Source organism: Durio zibethinus, chromosome 3 (genome assembly GCF_047325235.1).
Source record: "Durio zibethinus cultivar Kanyao isolate XHJ-2024 chromosome 3, ASM4732523v1, whole genome shotgun sequence".
Classification (NCBI taxonomy): Eukaryota; Viridiplantae; Streptophyta; class Magnoliopsida; order Malvales; family Malvaceae; genus Durio; species Durio zibethinus.
Window position 1 is genome coordinate 3,890,717 of NC_143164.1, and position 27,678 is coordinate 3,918,394.

The 27,678-nt window shown below is 34.4% G+C and overlaps 5 protein-coding genes and 1 pseudogene across 12 annotated transcripts; 2 read left to right on the plus strand and 4 right to left on the minus strand.

The window, feature by feature from the left end:
• Positions 1 to 6,282: 6,282 nt before the first annotated feature.
• On the plus strand, positions 6,283 to 12,681 carry LOC111314262 (uncharacterized). Its single transcript, XM_022915464.2, has 17 exons — positions 6,283 to 6,786; positions 7,250 to 7,609; positions 7,738 to 7,878; positions 7,951 to 8,083; positions 8,209 to 8,322; positions 8,420 to 8,493; positions 8,576 to 8,650; positions 8,835 to 8,927; positions 9,029 to 9,089; positions 9,272 to 9,604; positions 9,971 to 10,097; positions 10,215 to 10,314; positions 10,629 to 10,698; positions 10,779 to 10,931; positions 11,068 to 11,163; positions 11,589 to 11,911; positions 12,043 to 12,681. The coding sequence occupies exons 1-17, from the start codon at positions 6,706 to 6,708 to the stop codon at positions 12,277 to 12,279; spliced, it is 2,571 nt and encodes an 856-aa protein (XP_022771199.2). The 5' UTR covers positions 6,283 to 6,705; the 3' UTR covers positions 12,280 to 12,681.
• Positions 12,682 to 13,027: 346 nt separating this feature from the next.
• On the minus strand, positions 13,028 to 14,295 carry LOC111314567 (pathogenesis-related thaumatin-like protein 3.5). Its single transcript, XM_022916083.2, has 2 exons — positions 14,055 to 14,295; positions 13,028 to 13,870 (listed from the first exon to the last, which is right to left on the minus strand). The coding sequence occupies exons 1-2, from the start codon at positions 14,107 to 14,109 to the stop codon at positions 13,182 to 13,184; spliced, it is 744 nt and encodes a 247-aa protein (XP_022771818.2). The 5' UTR covers positions 14,110 to 14,295; the 3' UTR covers positions 13,028 to 13,181.
• Positions 14,296 to 17,192: 2,897 nt separating this feature from the next.
• LOC111314321 (putative 1-acyl-sn-glycerol-3-phosphate acyltransferase 4) lies at positions 17,193 to 20,345 on the minus strand. 5 transcript variants are annotated; one of them, XM_089758142.1, is made up of 4 exons: positions 20,209 to 20,345; positions 18,343 to 18,993; positions 17,914 to 18,044; positions 17,193 to 17,695 (listed from the first exon to the last, which is right to left on the minus strand). In XM_089758142.1, exons 2-4 carry the CDS (start codon positions 18,909 to 18,911, stop codon positions 17,250 to 17,252), a joined length of 1,146 nt encoding a protein of 381 aa, XP_089614268.1. In that variant the 5' UTR covers positions 18,912 to 18,993; positions 20,209 to 20,345; the 3' UTR covers positions 17,193 to 17,249. The 5 variants fall into 5 exon arrangements, with proteins under 5 accessions (XP_089614268.1, XP_022771572.1, XP_022771404.1 ...); XM_022915837.2 differs by having other exon boundaries at positions 18,343 to 18,944; positions 20,209 to 20,344; XM_022915669.2 differs by lacking the exon at positions 20,209 to 20,345 and adding an exon at positions 19,541 to 19,679 and having other exon boundaries at positions 18,343 to 18,944.
• On the minus strand, positions 19,653 to 21,862 carry LOC111314498 (GNS1/SUR4 membrane protein family). Of its 4 annotated transcripts, none has more exons than XM_022915957.2 (2): positions 20,786 to 21,861; positions 19,653 to 19,792 (listed from the first exon to the last, which is right to left on the minus strand). In XM_022915957.2, the coding sequence occupies exons 1-2, from the start codon at positions 21,684 to 21,686 to the stop codon at positions 19,776 to 19,778; spliced, it is 918 nt and encodes a 305-aa protein (XP_022771692.2). In that variant the 5' UTR covers positions 21,687 to 21,861; the 3' UTR covers positions 19,653 to 19,775. The 4 variants fall into 4 exon arrangements, with proteins under 4 accessions (XP_022771692.2, XP_089614269.1, XP_089614271.1 ...); XM_089758143.1 differs by lacking the exon at positions 19,653 to 19,792 and adding an exon at positions 20,220 to 20,608 and having other exon boundaries at positions 20,786 to 21,862; XM_089758145.1 differs by lacking the exon at positions 19,653 to 19,792 and adding an exon at positions 20,220 to 20,580.
• Positions 21,863 to 23,767: 1,905 nt separating this feature from the next.
• LOC111314676 (uncharacterized) lies at positions 23,768 to 25,202 on the plus strand. The gene is made up of 2 exons (XM_022916323.2): positions 23,768 to 23,924; positions 24,293 to 25,202. Exon 2 carries the CDS (start codon positions 24,310 to 24,312, stop codon positions 25,000 to 25,002), a length of 693 nt encoding a protein of 230 aa, XP_022772058.2. The 5' UTR covers positions 23,768 to 23,924; positions 24,293 to 24,309; the 3' UTR covers positions 25,003 to 25,202.
• Positions 25,079 to 26,976, minus strand: LOC111314621 (uncharacterized; annotated as a pseudogene).
• Positions 26,977 to 27,678: the final 702 nt, after the last annotated feature.

Genomic DNA, 27,678 nt, shown 5'->3' on the forward strand with positions numbered 1-27,678 from the left:
TTCGTTTATATCAAACTTAAATTATAAACAAATAATTAATGAATTCGAATAAAAAAATATTATTTATAACGAATTAAAAATAAATATAAATAGTATTTTTGAATATATAATATTTGAATTTGTTTAAATTTTAATAAATAATTGTAGATATTCAAATCTATATTCAAATTTTTTATTTGTTTACCCCAGTTTTTAAGGCCAGCCTTGGGTTAGCTCCTCCTCAATCGATCTTGTAAACTAGTCCACACGTTTCTTCTCATGTGGAAAAGGGTACTTGTAAAGAATACTAAATTTTTTACTTTGTATTTTAATTTCTTTCTTCACATTTTTCATCATCCCAACAACCTCCTGAAAATTTAATTCAATAATCAGTGTACGTACCTTATGTTTAAAGGAACGAATTCAAAGTTCCTCATTTACAGAACATTGGAAGCTTCAGTTTCCACCATCTATAATTATGTAGAGTCTGATTTTGTTTTTGACAATTTGATAAACCATGATTCTGAATAACCAATGTATGTCTTACGTGTTTGGGTTTTGGTGTTACTTTCACATCGGATTATCAGTTCAGGGCTGTCCTTCTGTACCATTTTAACTATATGAACCTCATTTCCTTCAGCAATTTCTTAACAAAATTTCACATGCCCAAGCACGGAAGATTTCAAGATCTCTGCCACTGCTTGTTGTGGAAGAAAAAAAAAAGCACTTCACTCTTTCAAAGCTCACTTTATTTTCTCAGGAAAAAAGATGTTTTAAGTTTTAACCCTTTTCCCTGGGCCATTTCCATCGAGTATAGAAGAAAATTATTAGAGTTTGGTGCCCACTCGACCTCGTTTCTGAAAGCTATATAAACACATGAACATGATATACCCACTGCAACAAACCATGACCCACGGAAATGCAAATGCAAACAGTCCAAAAGCAAAATGTTATCCACCTAATCAGCTCAACAACTCTCCTAAATCTAGTAGTATTAGGTAGAGGGTATTAGACCAAGCAACAAACCATTCCTCCATTTGTATGCTTTTATTCATTTTCAACTCTTTCTCAAACGAGTCCTCTTGGATCATAGCCCATGCCCACAGTCCCTCCAGTTGTTGATGTTCAATTCAACCATTCCACAACTTTTTCAAAACAAAATTAATTTATTAGTCTCACTTAATTACACTTACGAACAATGTATTTTGATTTTATTTGAGTTATTATGTAATCCAATGGCTCCTGGATGGCTTCCATTATCTCTTGTCATGAGATAGTTTCACTGTATAATTTGATCAGTATTTTTAGCATATTGTAGGAGCTGGAATCCAAATTGTCTATGCCTTATATAGCAAAAAAAACTATATTTATAATGACACATAAGTTGTAAGGAAATCTTGCTGTAATAATGTCGGCAAAGAGGATTAGCTATTCTTTAATGCTGTTTTCTCTCTTGGTTTTGTAAGAAAGGCCCACTCCATGAGGAGATGAAAACATTCTCCCATCTCCAGTAATAAATAAAATCTATGATTTCTGTATTTAAATTACATTTTCTTTAATGAATGGATTTGAATTTCTTGCAATTGTAGAGATGCAACGGCCATTTTATGATCCTAGTGGACAAAAAACAGCATTAAATTCTTCGATTGAAGGTTTTTTCTCGAGAAATTAACAAGCACTCTTCCAAATTCTCGTCTTTAAAAAATTGTTTATCCGCTAATTGCCTAATTATCATATGATATGTTAGTAAAATATTGAATTCTTAGTGACTATACTTGATAACTTCAACTACAAAAAAATTTTTATCCTTTAGACCTTTACAATAACCATTTTTAACCATATTAGATCAATGTAGATCATTCAAACTGAAGTGCTTCTTCCTGGATTTGATAGAAAATGGACTAAACGTCAAACCAGAAAAAACCAAAATATCAGAAGGGGAGAAGTGATGCAGATTAAGGAAAATACTAGTGCATCTTTTTGCACTGGATGTCTTACAGCTTTATCAATAAAAGTCACTTCTCGAAGGTAGGCAAGAAGAAAAGGTGTTGGCAGGTACTTGGCTACTGGCTATAAGAGCATTAGATGCTAAAAAGAGCATGGACCAATGCTCTTTCATAGCAGCCGCCCAAATGAGATTGGGATTTTTGTAGTGACTCCGAATTTTGGTAAGATTTGGCTGTTTTTTTCCTATGGTTCAATCCAAATAAAAACCTGAAATTGATAAAAGTTTGAAGGGACAAGAACACAAGTGCATGTGCATTCCTTGCTATTTGACCATTGGCTTTCATTTTCCAGGTGATTATTTGGGGTTGTATGTAAAAATTTGCAAGCAAATGAAACATGGTGATGCTATTCCATGTGAGACCCCTTTTACTTCGGCTATTCCAGCACGACTCTGGGACCCTTTTCCATGTGGCTAAGACTAGAAATGACGGTATCGAGGTCAGGTTAGCCCCCACTTGTTTCCTATAATAAAATTACTAGTCAATGAAAAGAAACGTGGTGATGCTGGTCCACATAATATTAGGGGTTCCAAGGTCTAAAACCACTTACTGTAGCTAGCCTAGCAGGCAATACAAAAATGTTCAGGTTCGTAAATAAATATTTATGATCCTCCTTTGGGTTTTGTTGGAAGAAGGAAATAATCAGGTATATCACCAGATTGAAGTTCATATGGATGGCCCAATCCTCTTTTTAAGTGGATAAATGAACAGAATTTTGATAAATTATTTATGTATATATTTGATTTTTATTTATTTATGTTTATTTATTAAATTTAATAAATAATTTTAAATAATATTTTTATACGTGTTTATTAAATTAATTGAATATCAATAGAAATTTGTTTGGTTTTTTTATATTCATCAACAAACTTATTTAAATTTAATTTAAAATTTATTTATTTATTATTCATTTACTATTTATTTAAAATTATATTAATAAAATTATATTTTTATCGTTTGTCTTAATCATATTTTAAAATTAGTTTATATTTATTTGAATTTTTTTATATTCGTTTAAGATTTATTTATTTAAATTTATTTGATTATAATTTATTTATTATTTATAAATATATTCATTTGTATATATTTGCGAACATATTCGTTTGATATTCACGAATGATTTTATTTAATTAAATTAAATTAAATTCAAATAATTTATTATTTAAACGAATGAACAAAATAATTTTTTTACTAAATACAAGCTGAGCTCAAATACATTTTAAAATAAACAAATAAATTATAAATATGCGTTATTTGTTTATGTTAAATTTATTTAAATGTGTTTATAAACATATTTGTTTAATATTAATAAATAAATTAATTTTAATTTAATTAAACTGAATACGAATAATTTATTATTTAAATAAATAAATAAAATAATTTTTTATTAAATATGAATCAAGTTCAAATATCTTTAAAATTAAATAAATAAACTGCAAATATGCATTATTCGTTGAAGTTCAATTCATTTACAACCCTACTTTAGCTTTGATGCAACTCTTTCCTTTTTAGTTAGGCTATCGAAGCATTGACAAACCAATGGCTTTTAGTTTAATAATGCATCCACCACAATCAATTCTAAGTTTTTCGTTCCAATCCCACTGAATATTTTTCCTCTTTTGACGAAAACAAAAAATTTGATCCAAATTCCTTCAGCCTAATTGTGCAGAGGAAAGTCAGAGCTCTACCTCATTATGCAGCTAACTTTCGAGCATTAGCCCTGGTTTGCTTTTGTAAGCAAGAGAATACATGTACAGGAAAATACACAGGCAATCTTTAATGTGGTAGGTAACCTAATATACATTTGAAATAACAACAAAAAATATCAAATCAAATTAAATTGAGTTTGATTCATATTATTATTATTTTTTTTTTGGCATGATTGAGCTTTTTAAATCCATATTCCACACCAGCGCTGTATGATAATCTAAAGAACAACTAAAAGAAAAGAAAATTTCCTCATTTGATCTTTTATGGCCTAAACATTTTCAAGAACATGACAAAACAAAGTGCCGCCCCCAGTATACTAATGGCAGGATAAAGGCATTAGAGGTAGAGGTTGAATTGGATTTTTATTGCCCGATACGAGATCATACTTGATTAATTTCTTTAATTTATAACAAATTGACGCAAGAAACAGCTCATTTTCACTGCTTTTAAACCTGATTTGCCTGAATTGGTAATCAAGCTGTCCAATAGACCCAGCCTTGCGTTGAAGGATTGTGTCAACTGATCAAACTTACTGAAATTTAATTGAACCTGAATCAAAGTAAAAGTTTTCCTTTTAATATCTTTGCATGGATATATAGTTGGAAATTGCGAAAGAAAAATAAACAAAATAATAGAGAGAAAGAGCCAGTCAAGTCAATTTCGAAATGCTTAGAAATTATTTGTTAAAAGAAGCCATGTCCTCCACATCCTAAGATGCTGACTATTTTAACTTTCAAACAAACATGTTTCCTGTCTGTTTGATATTCTTATATCCTTGATCAGCATATTTTTTCATTATATCATATAAAAATATTATATTTTATATACAAATTATATATATAATTTATATTAATAAAAAATATATTTTTTTTATAAAAATAATTTATAATTTTTATTAAATTTTTTAATTATATTATTTTTATATTATATCATCGTACTATATTTTAAATTATTAAAACAATCTACGGACCTTCCAGACAATTTGTCCCTGGTTGGAAGCTGCCTGGGAAGTTTCCATTCTTCTCATGTTTATTTGCAATAAAATATGATAAAATTTCTTTTTTTTTTTGGTTCTTTTTATAAATGAAGCTATAAGAAGATATTACAATTATTTTATACAATAGTAATATGCCAATTATTGGATCTTAAAATTAAAATATTAAAAAAATTTATACTAACCTCTCTCTGATAAAATTTTTTTACTCTATTTTTCCCGTTTTATCCTTGAACTTATAATTAATATTGTGTACATATGCAGGAAACAGCTTTAATAAATGATTAATAATATTATCCATATTAGATATTCTTTAAGTTGTTAAAACTTATCTTTCGAAATAAATGAAAAATGATATGTGTCAAATTAGATAACGCACGAATCACTCGTTATCTTTTTCTTCATAAATTTACACTACTAAATCAATATTCATTTTTAATTTCTATTTACATCCAATTTATGTTAGTAATATTTAGTATAAAGATTAAGTTAGATATGTAATCAATGGAGTTTGAGTTAATAAATATTAAGATTAAGCTCAAGTTTAAGTTTAATTTTAAATTCGAGATTCAAAATTTGACTCAAACTTAATCGAATTTTATTTTTTTAACTTAAACTTGATTTGACATTAAATTCAAATTATTTAAACTTACTTGATTAAGCTCGATTGATATGTAAAAATATGTTCAATTTTTATATTAAATAAAAATTTGATTATTTATGTTCAAACTTGAATTTTAGTTCAATATATTTTATTAATTAAAATAATTAAAATATATTAAAATATAAAAACTCAAATACGCTCGCGAACTACTCAAATTGAATATAAGAATGTTTGAACTCAACTTGATCAATAAATTGAGTTACTTGAACTCGAATTCGACTCGATAATAATCAAGTCGAATTCAAATTTTATTTGAGTCAAATTTAAATAGATTACAAGTATTAATGCATCATTTATACTTCTAAACTAAGTCTTTTATTTAAGTAATGCTTTTTTATTACTAAAGTACATGATTTATGTTATATGTAACACATTTTATGTTATTCATATTAATTTATGATAAAAATTTTAATATTTGAAATAGTATATGTGTAAATAATAAAATTAACGAATTTAAAATTTAATTTGATTAATTCATATAATTATTTTAATTACTATATTTTTACTTATATAAATCAATAAGATAATACTTTATAGATATAAATAAATGAATTATATGAAAGGATTTTCTCTTTATCATTTGAAAATTTTTACTCTGAATTGATTATCCAACACAAAAAATAATAACATAATTATTATTAATGTATATTTTATTTTTTGTATAAAATGTAACCAAAATTTGTTAATTAGTAATCTAAAATGCAATTGAAAAAAAAATTTAACCATACGGAAAAAATTTCAAAACAAATTTTTTTCTTTATTCATGTAATTTCATCAAACTTGAAGGATAATTACGACACTCTACATGATATTTATTAATTTATTTCGCATTATCAACTTTTTCTTTATTTTATTTTAGTAAGTTGGAAAAAAAAGAAAGCAAAAAATAATAATAATAATTATATATCGTGTCAACCGACCCTTACAAATCTTTGGATTTTGTTTTCTTTTTCTTCTATCATTCCCTCTTTCAATCTCTTAATTTCTCTCATCCTTTATTCTGTCACTGTTTCTTATATGTCTGCACACCAAAAAAGGAGAAAAAAGCTTGAAAGTTGTCTTTTTAGCAGTGTTAATTCACTGCTTCAGAGCAACTCATTTTCTTTTAGAAAACAAACAGAAAGTTATTCACCCCATTGTATTCCCCTCCCTTTTTTTCTTTTTTTGCTTGGGCTTCTTTAAATCAAGGAAGCTCTGCAAATTTTGATATCTTTTTTGGCTTTTTGTGGGGTTGCATTTTGGAGGTGAAATGTGGAGCAAAGAGCTGTTTTTCTGGGTTCTAAAGCAGACCGAAGAATGGAGGGAGATTTGATGGAATTACAAGAGTTGATGCTTTACTTTTTGGACTTTTCATGGAGGTTATAATCCGGTTTGGTTCAAGCACCGTAACCAGATTTGATGTTAAGCTTCGATTTGCTGCCATTATATTCCATGTAAAGCTTCGATTTCACTGTAAATTTCTTTTTCCAAGAAAGAAAATGGAAATCTCCCATAGTAAATGGCTAAGAGATTTATGGGTTTCAATGCTTGATGTTTTCTTAATAGTTCTATTTATATTTATTTACTTCCTATTGCTTTCCTTTTTTTTTTTTGGGGTGGGTCCATTCCTTTTTGGTAGCTGTTTCACTGATAAAACTGTTATATTTTTGTTTGATTGCTACTGAATTGTCTGAAGTTGAAATTTCTGGGGTCAACGCCACGTCAATTAGCTGAATTTGAGTTCATGATTTGCAAAAATTTAAACTTTGTGCTGGTATTAGCCACTGTTAGCTTGGTTTTATTAGATTCATTGCTGCATATGTTTTTCTTGGCTTGCTGGTTTTAATTTCTGATTTTGGGGTTTCTTGTTTGTGCACTTCCCTTTAAAACTCAAGCTTTTTCTGGTGTCAACTGCAGATTTTATTGATATTGTTATGGTTTGAAGCTGCCACAGCAAAACTTCGGGAGAACCATCTGCAATGGGAGGTCCCAGCAAGAGGAAGTAGTAGAAACATTGTCTCACATTCATGTATTCATGACCAGATAGTTGAGCAGAGGAGGCGACCAGGTCGTAAGGTTTACTCGGTTACCCCTCAAGTTTATGAGCACTCTGGTATCTCAAATCAAGTCCATCACAAAGGAAGGTCGTTGCTTGGGATTCCTGAATTGCTTGGGTATCCAAAGGATGCTAAGCAACCTATAAGAATATATTTAAATTACGATGCTGTTGGTCATTCTCAGGATAGAGATTGTCAAAAAGTTGGTGACATTGTGAAGGTGGCTGCTATTGTTTCCTTGGTAAACTCTGTAGCATTATAGTTCTGGTCATGGTTGTGAATCTAATTTTGGGTACTTGGTGTTTGCTTTCTATGCTTTTCTGTTGTTTTGGTTTTTTATTTTACCAGCTTGGGGAGCCTCCTGTGAGTTCACCTCCTGGTACACCCTCCTGCAATCCTCTCTGTGATCCTCCAATTTATGGTGACTGTTGGTATAATTGCACTTTGGATGATATATCTGGGGAGGACAAACGACTTCGCCTTCGCAAGGTTTTACTTTAAACATTCTTCCTTTGAGTTATGATTAAGCCAATGCTAACTTTTGAAAGAAATTTAATGAAGGCTCTAGGGCAGACAGCTGACTGGTTCAAGAGAGCCTTAGCTGTAGAGCCTGTGAAAGGGAATTTGAGATTGAGTGGATATTCGGCATGTGGACAAGATGGAGGTGTACAACTTCCACGTGAATATGTTGAAGGTATCTCATTGTAGTAACATTACTGTGTTTAGATTCCATTTTCATCTTGATTGTGGCGTCTAAGAGCACTTTCCTGTTAGGTTCATTATTTTGTAACTGTAATCTTTATCTAACTTTTCTTGCAGAGGGTGTTGCTGATGCGGACTTTGTCCTTCTTGTGACTACAAGACCTACCACTGGCAACACTTTGGCATGGGCGGTAGCATGTGAACGTGACCAATGGGGCCGTGCAATTGCCGGTAATTTCTTGTTGGTCCATCTGTATAGTGTGGAATATGTTGCCGTTGTGTGCAGTAGAAATCTAAAATCAAAGCAATGATGTACTTCTGTTTGTAGGTCATGTGAATGTCGCTCCTCGGCATTTAACGGCTGAAGCAGAGACTTTACTTTCAGCTTCTCTTATCCACGAGGTGTGGTCATGTTTATTTGATGAATTTGGAAGAGTATAGAAGGAAATTTAGTGTCCTAAGCACCATCGTTGTTTTAATCCAGGTTATGCATGTTCTAGGCTTTGACCCGCATGCTTTTGCCCACTTTAGGGATGAGAGAAAAAGGAGACGTAGTCAGGTAATTGCATGGAATTTGCTATGAATATGCCCTTGAGACATTAAAGCAAATTGCATAATAAGTTTTGGATTCTGAAGTCTAAGCCCAAACCTCATGACTTGTTGCTTGTTACTCATCTATGTATTTCATGGACACAATTATAGAACCTCACTATCACATGGTTATCTCTGTGTGCATTGTGCAGGTTACTGAACAGATCTTGGATGAAAAACTTGGGAGGATGGTAACTCATGTGGTGCTTCCACGTGTTGTCATGCACTCACGACATCATTATGGGGTATTGTTAACTTCTTTGTTGTGCCAAGTTTGTGGCTTTAGATTATCGAAAAAACACAATGAGAAAATCGAACAAATAGTTGATGATAGTTTAATTGACAGGCATTCTCAGAAAATTTTACTGGCTTAGAGCTAGAAGATGGGGGAGGACGTGGCACATCAGGTATACAATTCTGTCTCTGTTATTTGTGTCTCTCCCCTCTCTGTTGAGGTGTTGGTTATGGATTTTTAACTCTTGGAAACCATCTCAAAACTAGCATATACAATACGCAATATGATTGTTAATAGAAAATGCAGCAGTTTAGCAGTTTGATCCCTAATGTTTGTGTGATGACTTGGCTGCAGGATCTCATTGGGAAAAAAGGCTTTTGATGAATGAGATAATGACAGGATCTGTGGATACAAGATCAGTAGTTTCAAAAATGACTCTGGCTTTGTTGGAGGATAGTGGATGGTATCAAGCTAACTATAGCATGGCAGATCGTCTTGATTGGGGTCACAACCAAGGAACTGATTTTGTTACTTCTCCTTGTAATCTCTGGAAGGGGGCATATCATTGCAATACAACCAATTTGTCTGGTTGTACATATAATAGGGAAGCAGAGGGTTACTGCCCTATTGTTAGTTATAGTGGGGACCTACCTCAATGGGCGCGGTATTTTCCTCAAGCTAACAAGGGTATGTTCTTGTTGGGTCTTTTTATCTGTCTGCTTTATGTTTTTGGGACCTTCAGATGTATTTTTATGTCCTATACTCTACAAATTCCTTATTTCTGCAGATTGAAAAATCGGTGTCTTAACATATGTAATTATGAATTTTTGAGTTACATGTATCAAAGTTATTTTCAGTTTTGGTTACATCTACATCTACATGTTGCTCCTAATGTGATTCTCGTATTGTGCCTGCAACTAATGTATGGTAGTGAATGTACTGGTTTCAAGATATGGGCATATAATACAATCATTTTACGCTTATCAACATCATTGAATTTTTCGTTTGGTCCTCCTTGTGAGGTCTATGAACTTCTGTTTTTGACTTTTGCAGGTGGTCAGTCCTCGCTGGCTGATTATTGCACATACTTTGTGGCTTACTCTGATGGATCCTGTACAGACACTAATAGTACTAGGTCCCTAGACAGAATGTTAGGTGAAGTGAGAGGGAGTAGGTCCAGGTGAGTTTTGACCTTAAAAACTTTACTGGAACTCAATTTAAACTTTTGTTATTACCTTAGAAATAGTTAAAACTTTTGAGGCAATGGCTGATGAATTTTCTTTTTGTGATGACATAGGTGCATGTCTTCATCCTTAGTACGTAAGGGTTTTGTGCGTGGTTCTATGACCCAAGGAAATGGTTGTTACCAGCACAGATGTGTAAATAACTCATTAGAGGTATGGATTGGTGTTTGTAAAGCCAAGTTTTGTACTTGGTAATTTTTTAGTAAAAGCAAGCTTGCAGCTTGTGAGTTGTGATCATTATGGGCTGTGGTCTTATCTTTTTAAAGTACGGCTACTCCAGCCAATGTGATTTACTGCAATGTCCAAATTACAAAGGATCTTTATCGATCATGACCTGGCTGACTGAAATATACCTTTTGTTTATAACAGTAAAAGTCAAAGCTGGCAAATAATCATTTGCATATTGAACTTTAATTTCTTTTCCCCCTGCACTTCATCATTAATTTTGTTTATAATTGTTCTTTTAGGTTGCTGTGGATGGTATTTGGAAGGTGTGTCCAGAAGCTGGTGGACCAGTTCACTTCCCTGGTTTTAATGGTAATTTCAATCTACTGACCTTTCAATCGATAAGATATATCTGTATGCATTAACAATTTCTTTTGATGTTTTATATGCAGGTGAACTGATTTGTCCTGCTTACCATGAACTCTGTAGCACTGGCCCTGTTTCTTTGTCTGGGCAATGTGCCAATTCTTGTAATTTTAATGGTGACTGTGTCAGTGGAAAATGTCATTGCTTTCTTGGGTTTCATGGTCATGATTGTAGTAAAAGTGAGCTTCGGGATCCTTCTCTATTCCATTCTTTAGCTATGTACAAGATAAAACATGGTATATGAAATCTATTCTAAGCTAATCCTTTTCAACTGATGTTATTTTTCTTTGTCCTTATGTGTTATATAATTTTCAGGATCTTGCCCTAGCAATTGCAATGGGCATGGAAAGTGCCTGTTGAATGGGGTCTGTGAATGTGAAATTGGTCATACTGGCATTGACTGCTCCACTGGTAATGTATTTATTTGGTTATTAAAGTATTCTTATAGTTGCTGAATAGTTATTTATATGACTTTAGAAGAATATGCATTCTATCCTTTTAGTGGTTTTTCTGTAAGTTTCTGTGTTTGTGGAGGAAAAGTTGAGGGGTTGTGGCATCTTTGCATGGGCCCTTTTAAAGTGCCTTTGTCTGCATAGTTAAGCAGGCATATAGAAGATATGCTCTTTTATTGAAGAAAAAAGAACTGAAGTGTTGAATACTGTTTCAATATGCTAACACATTCATAGAAACCTCTTAATATTTTCATTTCATTCTTGAAACCAATTCAAGCTGTGTAATATTTACTTCTCCTCATGCATATGTCAGGGAATAAATACCGTCAACTAATGCTATTTTTTTCCTGTCTCTTACCATTTTACTTGGAATTTTATATGCAGCTGTTTGCGATGAACAATGCAGCCTTCATGGTGGTGTCTGTGACAATGGAATCTGTGAGTTCCGCTGCTCTGACTATGCAGGCTACACCTGCCAGAAGAGCTCCACTCTCCTCTCTAGTCTTTCAGTATGCAAAAATGTGTTGGAGAGGGAGTTGTCTGGGCAACATTGTGCACCCAGTGAGGCAAGTATATTACAGCAGCTGGAAGAAGTTGTTATCATGCCCAATTACCACCGTCTATTCCCAGGTGGTGCTCGAAAATTGTTTAATAATCTCTTTGGGAGCAGCTACTGTGATGCAGCTGCCAAGCGACTGGCCTGCTGGGTAAATTAGCCCTGCTCTTCTGTTTCCAAGCATTTTTTTCTCAGTAGTTATCTCCATTATTTTTTTGCTTTTGGTTCTTGGCTCATCTTTTCCTTATGAGCCTGACTCTAAACACAATCCTATATGACCAGATCTCCATCCAAAAATGTGATAATGATGGGAACAACAGACTACGGGTCTGCCATTCAGCATGTCAGTCGTATAATTTAGCTTGTGGAGCATCACTAGACTGCTTAGACCAAACTCTCTTTAGTAGTGAGGAGAAAGGCGAGGGCCAATGCACTGGCTCTGGCGAGATTAAGCTTTCATGGTTTAATAGCTTGCGAAGTAGTTTATTTTCAAGCAATACGTCCTTGAAAGGAATGTAAAGTATATGTAGTTTTAGTCTTTTAGCGCCCCACCTTTGTTTTCCAATCCTATGTTCCTCGCCTCCATTTCTTCTAATTTTGCTTGTAATTTTCAAGGGTTGCAGTGTAGGAAAGGTGGTGGCACGTAATACTGTGCCATAGGGTAGAGTTTGTTTGTTCTTGGCCCAAAAATCAATTAGAAAATTTGGGCAAGATTTGTCTTTCCACCATGAAAGCCACATGTAGAGAAAATTGAAAATGTATTGAAAAGCAACGAAAAATGGAAAAAAAAGAAAAGAAAAGAAAAGAAAAAAGAAAGCTCTTCTGAGCGGACGACCAAATGTATGGCCGAAGGCCTTGAAAAGAAAGGAAAAGTCTCATATATTTCTGTATATTTTATATGATGGTCTTCCTCTTCTTAAATGGTGCGTAATCCAAGTAATTTAGGTAATAATTCTTCTCATACGTACTGATATATAGAACAGATGACTGAATTGATTTTCTCTATCTTTGGCTCCCAATTTCATTATCAATTCCCATAACTAGAAGCCCACAACATTGAAAAGGAAGCACAAGAAACTTATTCAAGTTCTGCAGCCCAACTACCCCATAAATGTTGTGGCTCACACAAAGCTTATGGCTTCTTCTCTTGGTTCTTGGATTTCATCAGATTGAAGAAAATTTGCTTTCATATTTGTACACTTCATTTACTTTCTCACCAAACAAACCAACCACAAATTTTAAAACTGATAGAATTTGCCAACAAAAAGACTGAACTTACCTTCTATTTTAAGCAAGATGAAGAACACAATTGGTTCAATAGTGTAATTCAACTAATCCCAAGCATCAAATTTATCTAAGAAAGTAGCAATAAATAGCAAATAAAGATTCCCCCAGACCATGTTCATGAACCACGATCATGTTCATGACCTGATGGTTGGACAAAATGTGATCAAATAATCTGACCCGGAACAAGTCCGAGTACTAGAGGCGTCATCATAAGCATAACTATAAGCCGTAGGGCATGCATTCTTGAACATCTCCGAGTACTTTGTTGGTGAGCAAGTTTGAGGAGTAGCATGATCGCCGGTGCAGCAAAACTCAGGCGAGTTAAACGCGGTGCAGGCGCTTTTACAAGCAACAATGGAACCCGAATCCATGACCCGCAACTCAGCGGGGCAATTAGTGTTGAGATCCGTGACACAACCTGCGTATTTGCAGTCTCCTGAGCCACCAATTGCCTCAACTCGTAAGGCAACGTTGTAACCATCCACGAGACTAACATCATAGAAGTCCTTTTCACTAGAGCCGCCAGCAATGGTGAACTCTACCAGGGTGACGGGTGGCTCACCACCGCCGGTGCACTTTAGCACGCCACCACAGTCACCGGTTATGCATTTGCCGGAGCCAGAGTTGTCAAATGTGCAGCCAGTTCGACCCCAGAATCGACCAGACCAACCGGGCGGAGCCTGGAATTGGGCTGATGAACCAGGTGACAATGCAAAACCACCATTACCAAGGGCAGCACTGTTTCCGGAGAGAGAACCAGGCCATACTGTGAAACTGCAATGGTTTTGGAGTTTAAAAACGGTTGCTGAAGAAAGTATCCTCCCTGAAATTGTTGTTATAAGCAAGTTGAGTCAATGTTATTTGAATCAAAAACCTTAAAGCATTGACTGAATACTGAAAAGATAAACTTTTTGTTTATATAAACTATCAAAACAAACAACTTTGACACTTAATACAATCAAACATATATATTCATGTTCTCATGCATATAAAGGGAAGACATTTACCAAGTGAGAAGAGATTCAATAGAAAAAGAAGATAAACCCCAGAGGAAATCTCCATTTTATGTTTTGTGAGGAAGATGTTGAGATAAATGAGAAGGATTTGGAGTGAAGGAAGTTTATATAGAAAGTTCTTGTATTAATATTAGGTTCCATTTCCACATAAATTTTGCTTGCAAATATAAAAAAATTTGTCCCAACTTTTCGTGAACGAAATTAGATTTTTTTTTAAATGAACAAATATTAGGGTCCATTTCCACATAAAATTTGCTTGCAAATATAAAAAAATTTGTCCCAACTTTTCGTGAACAAGATTAGATTTTTTTTTTTATAAAATGAACAAGATCAGATTTTCGGTTCCCTTGGAGAGCATCGTGTAAATTATCAACTTTTTAAAATTTATACCTCTGTTCTGTTTCAAATTAATTTAGCACAGTCTTGTCGTGGTCGGTTAAGATACTTAGAATGTTGAATCTCTTGCTTTGGGTTTAGTCGGACACATTCTTCGGCACTTCACCAACACCACCACCACAACCACCACCACGTGCTTGCTTCCACTCATCCACCATTCCCCATAATCTTTCTCAAATCACCATTTCACAGCTCAATTAAACTACCCTTTTTCCTATTTTCCTCTTTAATTTCTATTTACAAATATAAACTCATTAACTGATGTCCGATGATGATATGAATTTTTTGTCCCCATCTTACTTTCATCTGATTTTCACATTTCTTTTTATTCCCACTATCTTATTTACCATTGAAAACACCAAGTAAATTACTACTAACTTTTTCCTTCAAAAATTTTAAGCATAATTATGGAGAATCTCACGTGTTGCTCAACAGGCAATCAAAGTATGTGTTGTGACATCACAAAGATTTTTGCAGGAGATTCCTTTAGCTATTGCTGATTTCGCCAAGAAAAGCTTTCATTATTATGTCATTGCTTCTAGACATTAAACTCTTTAAACAGCTGAGAAGATTGCTAATTATTTGATAATCTTCATATTCCAGGTTGCAAGAAAATTGATCTAACTTTTTTTTTTTTTTAATAAAATTTCATTTAGACGTGTGATAAGAGGAATTTTCACTACATCAAAAAAATCTTTAAAGATTTAATAAAAAATTTAATTATTAAAACAACGTCATGAATAGAATTTTCACATGACCTTTAATCATGACTTAAATCCAGTTAAGAATCATATCTTTTGCAATTGATTGGATAATTGACAATCACGATGATGTTCCATCATGGATACTTTATTTATTTCTGAAATTGATGCTTAATTAATGATAATCCAAATGTAGATAGATGCCTTTTCTTTGTATACTTTGTTAATTTACTTCATTTTTCAAACACATGACAATCGACAGCCACACTCGATTCCCATGTTTTCCCACTATGAACGTACGATTAGATTCTTGGTGACCAATCGGATTCATTTCCTGCAAAGCTCTTACCAGTTACGACTGTGGTCTATGGTTGCCAGCTTATTGATTGACTTCCGACCAACCAACTAACTGTTCATGACTTTGGCATTTTTCTATGTTTTCGGCCATGATGTTCAATTGTTCATACTCCATATGATGTTCAATTGTTCATTGTTATGGAGTTAAAACCCAACACGTTTAAGAGAATAAAAATGTTCATTTCACATTCCTGAAAGGTCTCCTTATCTTTGTAATTAATTGTCATGATGATGCCTAATCATTGGTATTTCCGGCAACTATTTCATGGATTATGACTTGATCTCTTTGTTTTTTCTAATTATTATTTTCCTTCAACCCAAGCATGAAAACTTTCCCTGCAGATTTTATTTTTGGTGACCAAGTGAATTTGGTAAGTCCCTTCAATTTTCTTCCTTTAATTTGGTGAAAGTTGGGATACTTACAGCTGAAAAAAGCTTGTCTGTTATGTGATGAATCGATTGTTATTAGGCCCTTTTAGTTGAACAAACCCGACATCAAGTAAAACCAACAAAATATGCACTTTTGCAGACATTGCCATGTTTGTTTTGACAAGGAAACAGCGGTAGACACCACCCTTCACCATACCTCTTCCAGCACTATATTTCGTTTAACTGCACCTAGAACGCGTTGATTCCTTGCTTATTAAGGCTGTCAAATCTTCTAAAATATTTGTGAGGTCGTCAGTCATGTAATCATGTTCTGGGGCTGAGATAAGAAGAAGTTTATTAGTGATGCAATAATGAAGTTGGGTACAGACGAAAACCAAACACACGCAAAACAAGGTTGCCAAGAACCGGCAACAATTCCAATAGAGTGTTTCATTTAGCCAGACTGGATGATGAGGAACTCAATTACTCACTTTTTTTTAACTTGTCTTTCAAGTGACTTTGATGACAAAATTGACAGAGTTTTGTTTTCTTGAGGAGATCAAATATTGCCAACAGCTTGTTTAGTTTGCACTTGCATTTTTAACATCACATGCGGGGCAGGTTTATTAGCTGATCCAAGATTGGACAAATTTAGCTCAAATCAAATATACAAATGGAAAGAGATGGAAATGAATGGATGTAATAAGCAATTACAGCTGACAAAGACATGGGCAAAGTCGATCCATCCATTCATTTCCGAATGAAGAAAATCCCACTAATGAGACCAGCCCATAATCCTCAACAGTAAACTCGTGAAAGACGGTTGTAGCCTAGGTAGTAGCAATAATGAACTTGGGATGTCTACTTCAACTTAAGAAACTTTCGAACTCTTTCCAAAATCTAATGCTACAAGATTGTTTCCCTGCCGCATGGTTAAACTTTATAAAGGATCTTGAGTCAGATCAATGCTATTATTTTTAGGAGCTTCTCTTGCATGTTCTGAATTCAGTTGAGTTACATTTTTAAAGTAGTTCCCTTCTGTTTTCCTTGGTTTCTCTTCGATTGGATGATGGACCTGGCCCATGGAGATTGGAGACCTCCAATGGGGTTCTAGAAGTGGATTTGAAGAACTGTTTCTTGACTTGGATGTGTGCTTCTTGTACAAGTCAGTTATCCCAATGGAGAGTTGAGTTGAGATACAATAAACTCCAAGATGGCCTCCTCCTGACCAGTGTACTTTGAACTGTTTATCCTCGATAACAGTTCACAAGAAACAAAAACCAAAATAAAAAGCACAGAATAAATCTGGTTCAAAGGCAAAATTTTATTGTGACCTGCAATTAAAATGTCTTATAATGAAAAATTATTCATTTCTTGTTCCCTTAGGGTAAGACAGCAGTTTAGCAGAGCTTACAACTGGCATTGGGAGAATTTTATAATAAGTAATGTAAGCAAGAAATAGACAAGCTAAGCTTACATATATCATACACAACTTGGAAGAAAAGGTTAGATAAGTGAATATGGCTGTCAGGGAAATTATCACTGTAAAATTTAGCAAGGACTTCCAGGTAGAGAGTTGTTCTTCAGTTCTTTGGTCAGGGAAATGGCCTTGAGATTTGAAATCTGAGAGCAGTTGGTCCTTGAGCTTGAATGTATCAATTAACCATGCAGCAGCCTCTGCATTAGATGCTGGGATATCCTTAACAGGGATACGTCGTACGTGAATGTGAACCTCTGATGGATCCACACCAAATACATTGTCCAAAAAGAAAGGGCATTGATGCTTATATGCAATTGTCAAATCGTAAACTGCGGTTATATCAGAACATGACAGAGTATAAATTTTAGAAGAAGCTATATCAAGAGGAAATGCCAAAAGAAATAGAAACCATGAATCCGTCATCTAACACATTCACAATGACTACCAAAATTTAATTATGGACCGTATAGTCACCAGCATTGTGAAATCTATGCTAGTAAGATGGCATTAAGCAAAATTAAAACAACGGAACTTATTTTAAATGAACCTGCATCCAAAGCGTCCCGAAGTGTTTCTAAGCAAAGGCAAAAGCCCCGTGTTTTTGGTAGAAGCACGTTTGTCAACACTGGCAATCCAACTTCAGATGCAAACTTTTGACTCTTTCTGCATTTTTCTTCACTGCACCAAATGGCAAACGAAACGTTAATACTTGTCATGTAACATTCAAGAATAGTTGGTATTTTCTAAAAAAAGGTATCATTTTGTGAGTTCAAAGATCAAGATGCAAACAACATTTTCACAGACCAGAATAGAACCTAAAATAGCTCGTCTGTTAGAAAGTTCTGAATTGCTACACAGAATAAATCATCAGTTTTTTTTATTAAGATATTTGATAGAATATCATCTTTCGGATATTTGGTTTAGTTATAAAAGAATCAATACGAGCATAGAAGATAAAAGGAATTCTGGAAAGTACGTAAAATCAGTTCCTTCAGGGAAAAGAGCAAGCCATAAAGGATCCCGGGGATTCTTAAAAGTTGAAAGCGTTTGGTGCAGGACATTTTCGTCAGTTTCCCACTTCCTTTCTACTGAAATGAACTCCAAGATGTGAAATCCCCAACCAAGGACAGGTAGTTTCATCAGGCTGCTCTTAAGGATATACTTGATGTAACCCAGGCACCCCTTCCGCATTGCAAGATCCCACAGGTACATCCAATCAACTTCAGTTCTGTGATTGACAATAAGTAAAACACGTTCCTTTTGTGGAACATTATCCCCAGAGAAAACCACTTTAGTCCTGTTAATTTTTTCAAAAAGAAAGGGCCACAAAGCTAGCCATAAGCCAAAGAAGATGGATGTTGCCTTCCTACTGTAGTGTATGCTGAAAAATCGCAATAGGACAGCTCCAGGTCCTAAATAGGTTAGTAACATAGAAGCAGTACAGAGGAACACCACTAAGCATATCAGACCCCTCAAAATCCTAAAAGGAGTCAAAGGGCGGTGCTTTAATTTATCATCAGATTTGAACGGCCTGCAAACTTCCATCTTGTTCTGGCTGCCGTCCAAAGACTACTCCTCCTATAGATTCACAGTTGCAATAATGGTCTCAGAGTCACTCAAGTTGTTCCTATAGTTTAAGAGCAGAGAAAAAACTTATGCAAGTGAAATGCAGCTCATGGTAAAAACAGAAATCTACTTCTAAACTAAAAGAAAAACATGAACCAAGCACATCATACAGGCGACCATCAAAGAGCAGAACTAATGTGGATTAGGCTTCAGAGAAATCAAGCATCTAGGACAATCTTTCCAAGGTGGTAATTCACATCCTCAAAGGAATGGCTCCATACTACTCATTCACATTACAAGATGCAAGGTTGCATATTTTGAATTGGGTTACAGATAGGTACTGCTGATAATCCTTCCAAGGTTACTACCAGACAGGTATGCTACTGGGGATGGGTACTCAGTTAGGCACTGCCGATGATCCTTCCAAGGTTACAACCAGACAGTATACTACTGGGATGGGTACTCAACTACAATTGTGGAGACTGGTATAGACAAATATATAAAGGCTAAAGACAAATTGATTTCTTAAAAAAAAATATTCAAAGTCAGCAATGTTAGGTTCTGAAAACAAATAATGAATGTGTGGCCTCAGAAGTTGGACCTTTTACCCTGGGTTTATCTTCAAAAGCTGGAATTTTACTATATTATGCTACGAGCTTCCAAGTACCAAGTTCCAACTCCTAGAGCAGATTCATTACTTCATTTGCAAGTAAAAAAAGAAATTACTAGAAGTATCTGATTCTCCTGGCTAGTCAGAGGCATTGGCATTAGCAGTAAGAAACTTCATATCCCTTAAATTCTAATTAGTTCTAAAGTAGAATTCTTCCCCCAGTCGTTTTCTGATCATCTTTGAACGAAGTCTGCAAATAACAAGGCATGAAAAATTCTTGGAAATATGTAGCCATGAATGAATTAATCATTCCTAAACATAACTGCACATAAAGTTATTTATTAGACACCCTTTTCTTGGTATTTAATTATTATGTTCTTTAATTCAATAATTGAATTTATTACAAAATTGTCCATTTGCAGAAAAACTATAGTAAATACAGAAAAACTATAGTAAATAAAGAAGGAAAAAGAAAAACATACGACTCTGTCCCTAGCAATAGTTTGAATTGGCAAAAACAAAACAGAACAGATACCAGACAGACAAGGAAAATCCATTTTAAAATATTCGAAAAATCTTATTCTTAAGAATGATCATGCATGGATGCCAATAAAACATGAAAAAGGAAAGTGAATAACAAGAACAGAAACATTAATCCGATAATACCTCGTGCCGTGAAAAGAAGAAGCGACAGTTACTTTAGAAAGATAAAAGAGTGAATGAAACAGGCAGGGGATTGGGAATATAAAGATTTGGAGAAAACAAGGAAAGGGTAATCTTCAAATCTATAAAGACCGGTCGGGTGACAACGTTTTTGGGGCAGAAATCAGGAAACGTGCAGGGAGAGACTTTGACTATTGGTCCAATAATTGGAACATTACACTTGAAAAAGTTGGTGGAAAAACCAGGCTTTGCGCTTTGGCCTTTGGTGGTGGGAGTTCCAAAGCCGTCATCAATGCTTACGTAGGCAAGCAGCAATATTCCCCTGGACTTCTTCTCTGATTCCTTAACTATCACTTCAGCCCACAATTACATGGCCTACTACAATTAAAGCCCATTATCATAACTTTAATGAAAAATAAAATTATTATTATTTCATTTATACTCGATGTATACACTTGCATTTACAAATCGGAAGAAAGAAAAACCAAAAATGAGAAGTTTTTACCGACTAATCTCCCTAAACTAATAATAATAAAACAAAAATTATTGAGAAAAAAGTGCGTGAAAAAAAATCATTCACTCTTTATTTCCGACTCTGAGCTACCACAGGAACGAGTTGAAGAAGAAGGAGAACCACCATGTCCACTAATATCATTGATATTTCTCTTTCTCAAATGCCTCTTAACATAGAAATTGAGGAACAGCCAAAGAATCAGGCCGTTGAGTACAGAGTTGAAACCCCAAGCTCCCATGCCATTGCACCCACCTTTCAGAAAATGCAGTGAAAGAACCCCAAAATGGCAGACCAAGTTACACCCCAAAAGCACCACCTGACAATTCACCACGAACGGGAAGCAGGCGCTTGGCAGCCCAATCGCCGTCCAGAAGCGGTACCCATACACTACGGAGTATAATAAAGTGGCTAACAAAATAGCTAGGACTTGAAATGATTGAGAGAACTCGAGCCATAGGAAAGACATGCATAGAAGGATTGATTGGTTAAAGAGGTGAAAGAATGTTAATTTACGGTGCCGGAGGACGGTGAAGAATGTCCGGAAGAGGTGAAGGAAACGGGAGAGGTAAAACACGTAGGACCAGAAGAATACGCGACCCGAAGGGCGCGTTCCGAGTGGGAAGCAGAGGAACCACTGGAATGGGGTGGTGATGGTTTTCGTGCGGCGCCAGAACCAGCGAGTGTCGCGAATCTCGGAGGCCGCGGAGACGAGGATGCCAACGAAAATGACAGCTGATATCAAGGAGATGCAGAGGCTGTGGATGGCTGGGATTGGTCCGAGCGGGACCCGTCGGCGGTTATGGAGGATGAGAGAGAGGAAGGCGTGTAGGGTGACGGCGGTGACGACGTAAACGGCGATGGAGGAGAAGAGGAAGGACCAAGTAGAACCCAACGATTGGGTGTGGCTCCAACGAAAGTTCACGATCGACGGATGCTCTGATAACCAGTATTTCACGGATTGCATCATGATCGGTTTTATTTTTACATCAAACCCCCCATAAAAATATTTTCTTTTCGTTTTTGTTTCAGTTTGTCGTGATTTTTGGAAGGGAAAATAAAAGAAACAAACTTAATTAAAGTGATGGGTTCGGAGATGGGATTAAGAAACAAAACCAATTGGGCAGCAAATGAGAACGAAAATTGAAGGACGGCGAGCGCTATATGTACCTTCGAGAAGACGGACAGACCGACAGAAAGTGATTGGAGATTTGGCGTTCGGAAGTCACCGACCCGGTTCCAATGATGTTTTTCTTATTTGAAATGACAAAAATAAATTAATTGGTGGCCCATCCTTCCGACCAGCCGTGCTAGCTCGTTGAAGTTTAAAATTGGATTTCAATAGAATTAATTCGATTAATTAATTATTTATTGAATTAGTTTTAATTAATTATTTAAAATAATTATTTAAAATTTTTTAATAATTCAATTTAAAAAATATATTAATCAAAATTTTAATTAAAATTATTAAATTTAATAATTTAATAATTTAATATTTTTATAAAATGATTTTATTTAATTTATTTTAAATATATAATATTTTAAATATAATTTAATTTAATATATTTTATTATTAGAATAATAAAAAAATAATCAAACTAATTGCATTAATTTAGCTCGTTAATTTTTAAAATAAAAAGATTTGATTTTATTAACAAAAATAAAATAAAATAAAATAATTTGATTAATTTAATTAAAAATAATTTATTTTAAAATTAATTAAATCAATAATGAATATCTCTAATAATTTGGTTCTCTTATAATATGTCATAATAAAGCAAAATTTCATATCATTTGATTATATATATATAAATAAATTTATCCTTCTATATATATATATTTATTTATATCTTGTTACATTATAAAAATTAATCTAAAATAGTAAATTGTTATAAACTAATATGCCTCGAGAGATTTTTTTTTTTTCATATCAATCAAAATTAAATGTTTGAAAAGAGCCTTTCAAAAATAAAATCTTCAATGTATACTTCTTATTAAACGTTTTAGGTTAAAACATTATCATTTACTAATTTGATTTTTGTGTGATCAAAATTACTTATGAAAAAAAATTAAAGCACCAACATCCATGATTCCTTGCATCAACCCATTTCATTAATTTCTAATTCTCTTTGTTAAAATTACGTTATACAAATCTTTATATTCTTAAATTTAATTCACAATCGCCTTAGACTTAGGAAGATGAATCACGTTTCTAGCCTTAATTTGGTCAAATACATTTAAAAAAAAAATACGTGAACAAATAAAATTAACATAAGATATATGGATTTAGGTAACTTAATTAAAAATTAAATAGAATTACATTAACACATCTAGAATGTCGTGCTAAAATAAAATAAATATTACGCATCTAACAAGCAATACATGAATAAATAAAAATTAGCATAAAATTTATTGATTTAGGTAACTTAATTAAAAATTAAATAGTATTACATCAACACATCTAGAATATCTTACTTAAATAAAAAATATTACGTATCTAAATTTTTTTAAATTAATAATTTTTTAAAATTTAATTTGAGTTAATTAATAATTCACTATAATATATATAAAATATAAATTAATATACTTCTCTATCATACTTTATGATTTGAACATTTTTTTAATTTTGTTTATAATGTCATAGTACAAATCAATTTGCATCCTATATGTTCATATTAATTCTCAATTTCAATGATCCAATAGTTGCAATTTTACAATTCACGGGCCATAAAAAAGTTATAAGTAAATTTTCAAGTACCAAATTTTAGATCATATTTCATTTATATTTAGTAATATGTTTGAATTTAATTTTTTTTTAAAAATTATCCTTAATAAAAAAGAAAAAGGCTTTTTATTTTTTTCTCGAAACAAAAAAAAAAGAAGTCAAAGCGACAGCAGTTAAATCAACGCGGACCCTTTACGCATTCACATTCTGACGCAGTAACCGACAATCCAAAGAACTAGCGCGATCTCATCAACAGCTCAAGCAAGTCAAGAAAAAGCAACAACTAGATTGGCGCCACGTGTAGTCCCTGCCTCATCGGGAGAAGATTCCTCCAAACCCAAACTCACCGAAACGTCACGCGCTAAAACATAGAACTAGGATTATTATAGGAAGGAAAAGAATTGTAATGTTCGCTCGTTGACTCTTTTGGATCGGTCAGTTGCTTAATCGATCGGTCCTTCGATCTCATCTTTCTCTTTGAAGGTCAGTAATTCGCCATTTCTCTCTCTTTATATATATTTTTTAATTTTTGATTTTTTTTTTTTGCATTTAATTATGTTACTGTTGAATCCCGATGCGATATTCAAATATTTATCGTTGATTAATCGTTTTGAATTATTTATTTATTTTTTGTAATTACTGATGCTGATTTTCATAAGAGATATGAGGGTTTTTTGGATTAGAGATTATTTAATTTTTCAAAATCATATTAATCTTAGAGGCTTAGATGTTTATATCAATTCCGCCATTTTTTAGGAAGAAGATGGTTATTTTGTATTCTGACGTTGAATTAAAATTTTCTGGTGAATTTTATATGTGGTTTTTATTTTGGTTCCAATTTGGTTTGATAGGAATCGAAGTCTAAGAAATGGCAAGTGGGTTTGGGGAGTCAGTGCCCCAGAATCCATCTTGCTCTAGCAACAATTCCAACAGTGATGCTGGTAATTTTGAGTGCAATATCTGCTTTGACTTAGCTCAAGACCCCATTGTCACTTTATGTGGTCATCTTTTCTGCTGGTCTTGCCTTTACAAATGGCTGCATATTCATTCCCGTTCTCATGAATGTCCTGTTTGTAAGGCCCTTATTGAGGAAGAAAAGTTGGTTCCTTTGTATGGAAGGGGAAAATCATCTAGTGATCCTAGGTCTAAATCCATCCCGGGTGTTAGTATTCCGAATCGTCCAGCCGGACAGAGGCCTGAAACGGCTCCTCCACCAGATCCAAATCAGTTTCCCCAAAATGGGTTTGGGTTAATGGGAGGTTTTGCTCCAATGGCAACGGGTAGGTTTGGGAATTTCACACTGTCTGCGGCCTTTGGTGGTCTTATCCCATCTTTGTTTAACCCTCAGGTGCATGGGTTTCCTGATGCAGCGATGTATGGTCCGGCTGCTGGGTTTCCATATGGGTTTTCAAATTCATATCACGGTGGCCATGCTCATGGATTTCATCATCACCATCACTATCATCATCACCGTACCGCTCAAGTACAGCAGGATCATTATCTGAAAATGCTGTTTCTGTTTATCATTGTTTGTGTTATCTTTGCTATGATTTTTCAATAGTCCTGCATTCAGAGCTTAAATTGCTAGCTTATGTTAGGAGTGTCAATCCAATGTTTTCCGTGAATCTAAGAGTGCATTTTCTTTTTCCTTTTTAGTGATTGAAGAATTGTCTATATGGTATAGTACTTTCAATATTCATTTTTGTTCATTTGAAGGTTGCCATTAATATATGGAATGCAGCTATCGTGCTTTAGTGTTTATGCGTTAGAAAATCTTTTTTTTTTTTCTCCTGAATGGTTGAAATGCATCATTGTGTTTTAGTGGCTGCAATAAACCTTAGTTCACTAATTCGGCTTTTTCTTTTCTTGCATCTTTTCCTTTTCTTATAATAGTTATACTAGATGATGTTGTATCATGTATGCATTTCTCTGTTGTCAGCACTCGCCAATTAGAACTTAGAACCCTACCATTTGGAAAAGGGAAGCATCACCTTTTTGTGCATCCTCTCTTCCCTTGTGCACACAGTTGCCCTATAACTTTTTGTTTAAGTTGGTTTTGTTGGCACTAAAAAGGATCTATATGATCAAAATGGAGTCTAGTGTTGGTTTTATCCTTAAACTACTTGGAGACAGCCATCACATGATTTGGCTGTTCTCCATAGACAGTGATTCTACCTTCCAACTGTTATTTTTTATCCAAGATAGCAATGTTTGGCTTAAGACTCACTTTCAGCATCTCACCCCATAACCTGAATGCTTCATTGACATTGCCAGAGACTGAATACCCATGAATCAAAGTGGTATATGTAAAATTATCTGGATTGAATCCTTGTTGCAGCAAAGCTGAAAAGAAATCTCCTCGCATCATCAACCTTGCCAGACTTGCATACTCCTTTAATTGCTATATTATATACCACATTGCTGGGCAGAGAAAAACTTTTGGCACTTTCCTCAAGAGTACTTGCAATTCTCTGAATGTTTAGGCATCTAACATCAGTCTTCAAGCTATCCAAACCCATCTGAGCTAAGGGAGGATCAGTACCTACCATCTTCTGCAACAGTATATTTACCTCATCAATCCTGCCAAGACTGTATACGCAACTTGCTACTTTGCTGCAAATAATTATATTGGGCGCAAACCCTATCTCAGTCATCTCAAAGTATATGCTAAAGGCTTTATTCAAGTTTCCTACATCACAATAACCGGTAATCAGAGGCCCATAAGTAACAATATAGGGGGCTAGTCCCCTGGAACACATTTCAGTAAGAAGATCCTCTAGTTTACTCAGTTTTCTAGACCTGAAAACTCCTCTAACAAGAGAATTTTACCTTTCACTTGTAGGAATAATTGCTTCCCTTTCCATCTTATCTTTTAAGCTAAAAGCTTCTTCGATTTCTCCAATTTACAATACCCATCAATCAGGATTCTATATGTTATTCCATCTGGTAAGCACCCTAGTTCCTTCATTTTGCCAAGTGTCTGTTTTGCTTCATCCATTTTCCCGATCTTACATAATCCATTAATCATTGTATTAAAAAACAATCCTATTTTTGGAAAAGCCGCTGGCTAAAATACTTTCTTCCAAAATCCTAAAGCACTTTCAACATCTCCCATCTTGACAAAGACCCCTAGCATAATACAACAACCGACCTCATCAGGGATCAACCCTCTTTTGAGCATCATATGCCCAAGGTGCGAAGCATCATTAAAGGCACCTGCACGACATAAACCCTTGAGAAGGGTATTGTAAGTTACAACACTTGGTTCAATTCCTCAACAAAGCTTGAATGCCTCACTCATGTGGCATGCCCTACGGTACCCATCCAAAAGAGTATTATAACTAAATGAATCCGGCTTTATATTCCAATCACCGGTACACATCAACACTCTTTCTGCTTCATGAGTTTTACCAACCTTACAATACCCGTCGATCAATGAATTGGAAACAAACAAATTCATCTTCAGTCCCATTTTGAACATTGCAGCATCATCCATTTTACCAACTTGACAATAACCATTTAACAGCACACCACAAGCGTAATGTCACGGTCAGGCCTTGGTGTGTCTTGATCTTGTCATGATTGAACCCGAGTTGAACAGCGGTTAAGATCAAGCTGGCGGGAAAATTATTCTAAGAGATGCGGGCATGCAGTTTAAACATTGAAACATGTTAATAATATATTGTGTGGGTAGTGAGAGCACTGGACTGCAAGATACGCGGGTAAGCTCAAGCCAGTGGTCAAACACCTTAAAGCCGGTTAGCCAGTCAGATACCATCGGTTGAAACTGTGTGCGAGCATTTTGAGTAGAATATGTTGTGGACATTGTGTGTGAATAGTCTGAATCCTAAACTCCAAGATATGCAGGTAAGTGTGAGGCAGTGTGTGGTGCCCTGGAGCCAATTAGCCAGTCAGGTGCTGTCAGTTAAAACCATGTGCGGGCACCTTCGAGTGAGTTAGTGGAGCAACGAGTAGAATCAGAGAATTATGGTGACAAAAAAGAAGGTTACGGGGCCATGAGTTAGCTGGAGAAAGGTCCCAAGATGGCTGGAGAGAAAAGTGTCACAATTTCAGATAGTCTTATGTCTCATGGTAGGAAACTGAAAAAATCTCTTACGCTCTTTATAGGGGATATTTTGTGTCAACTCTCCACCACCTTGACTAACGGCAAGCAAGGGCCTGGTTAGTCTGAAGTGAGTTACTTCTAGGCATTAGTAGTGTCTAGGTGGACGGGCAT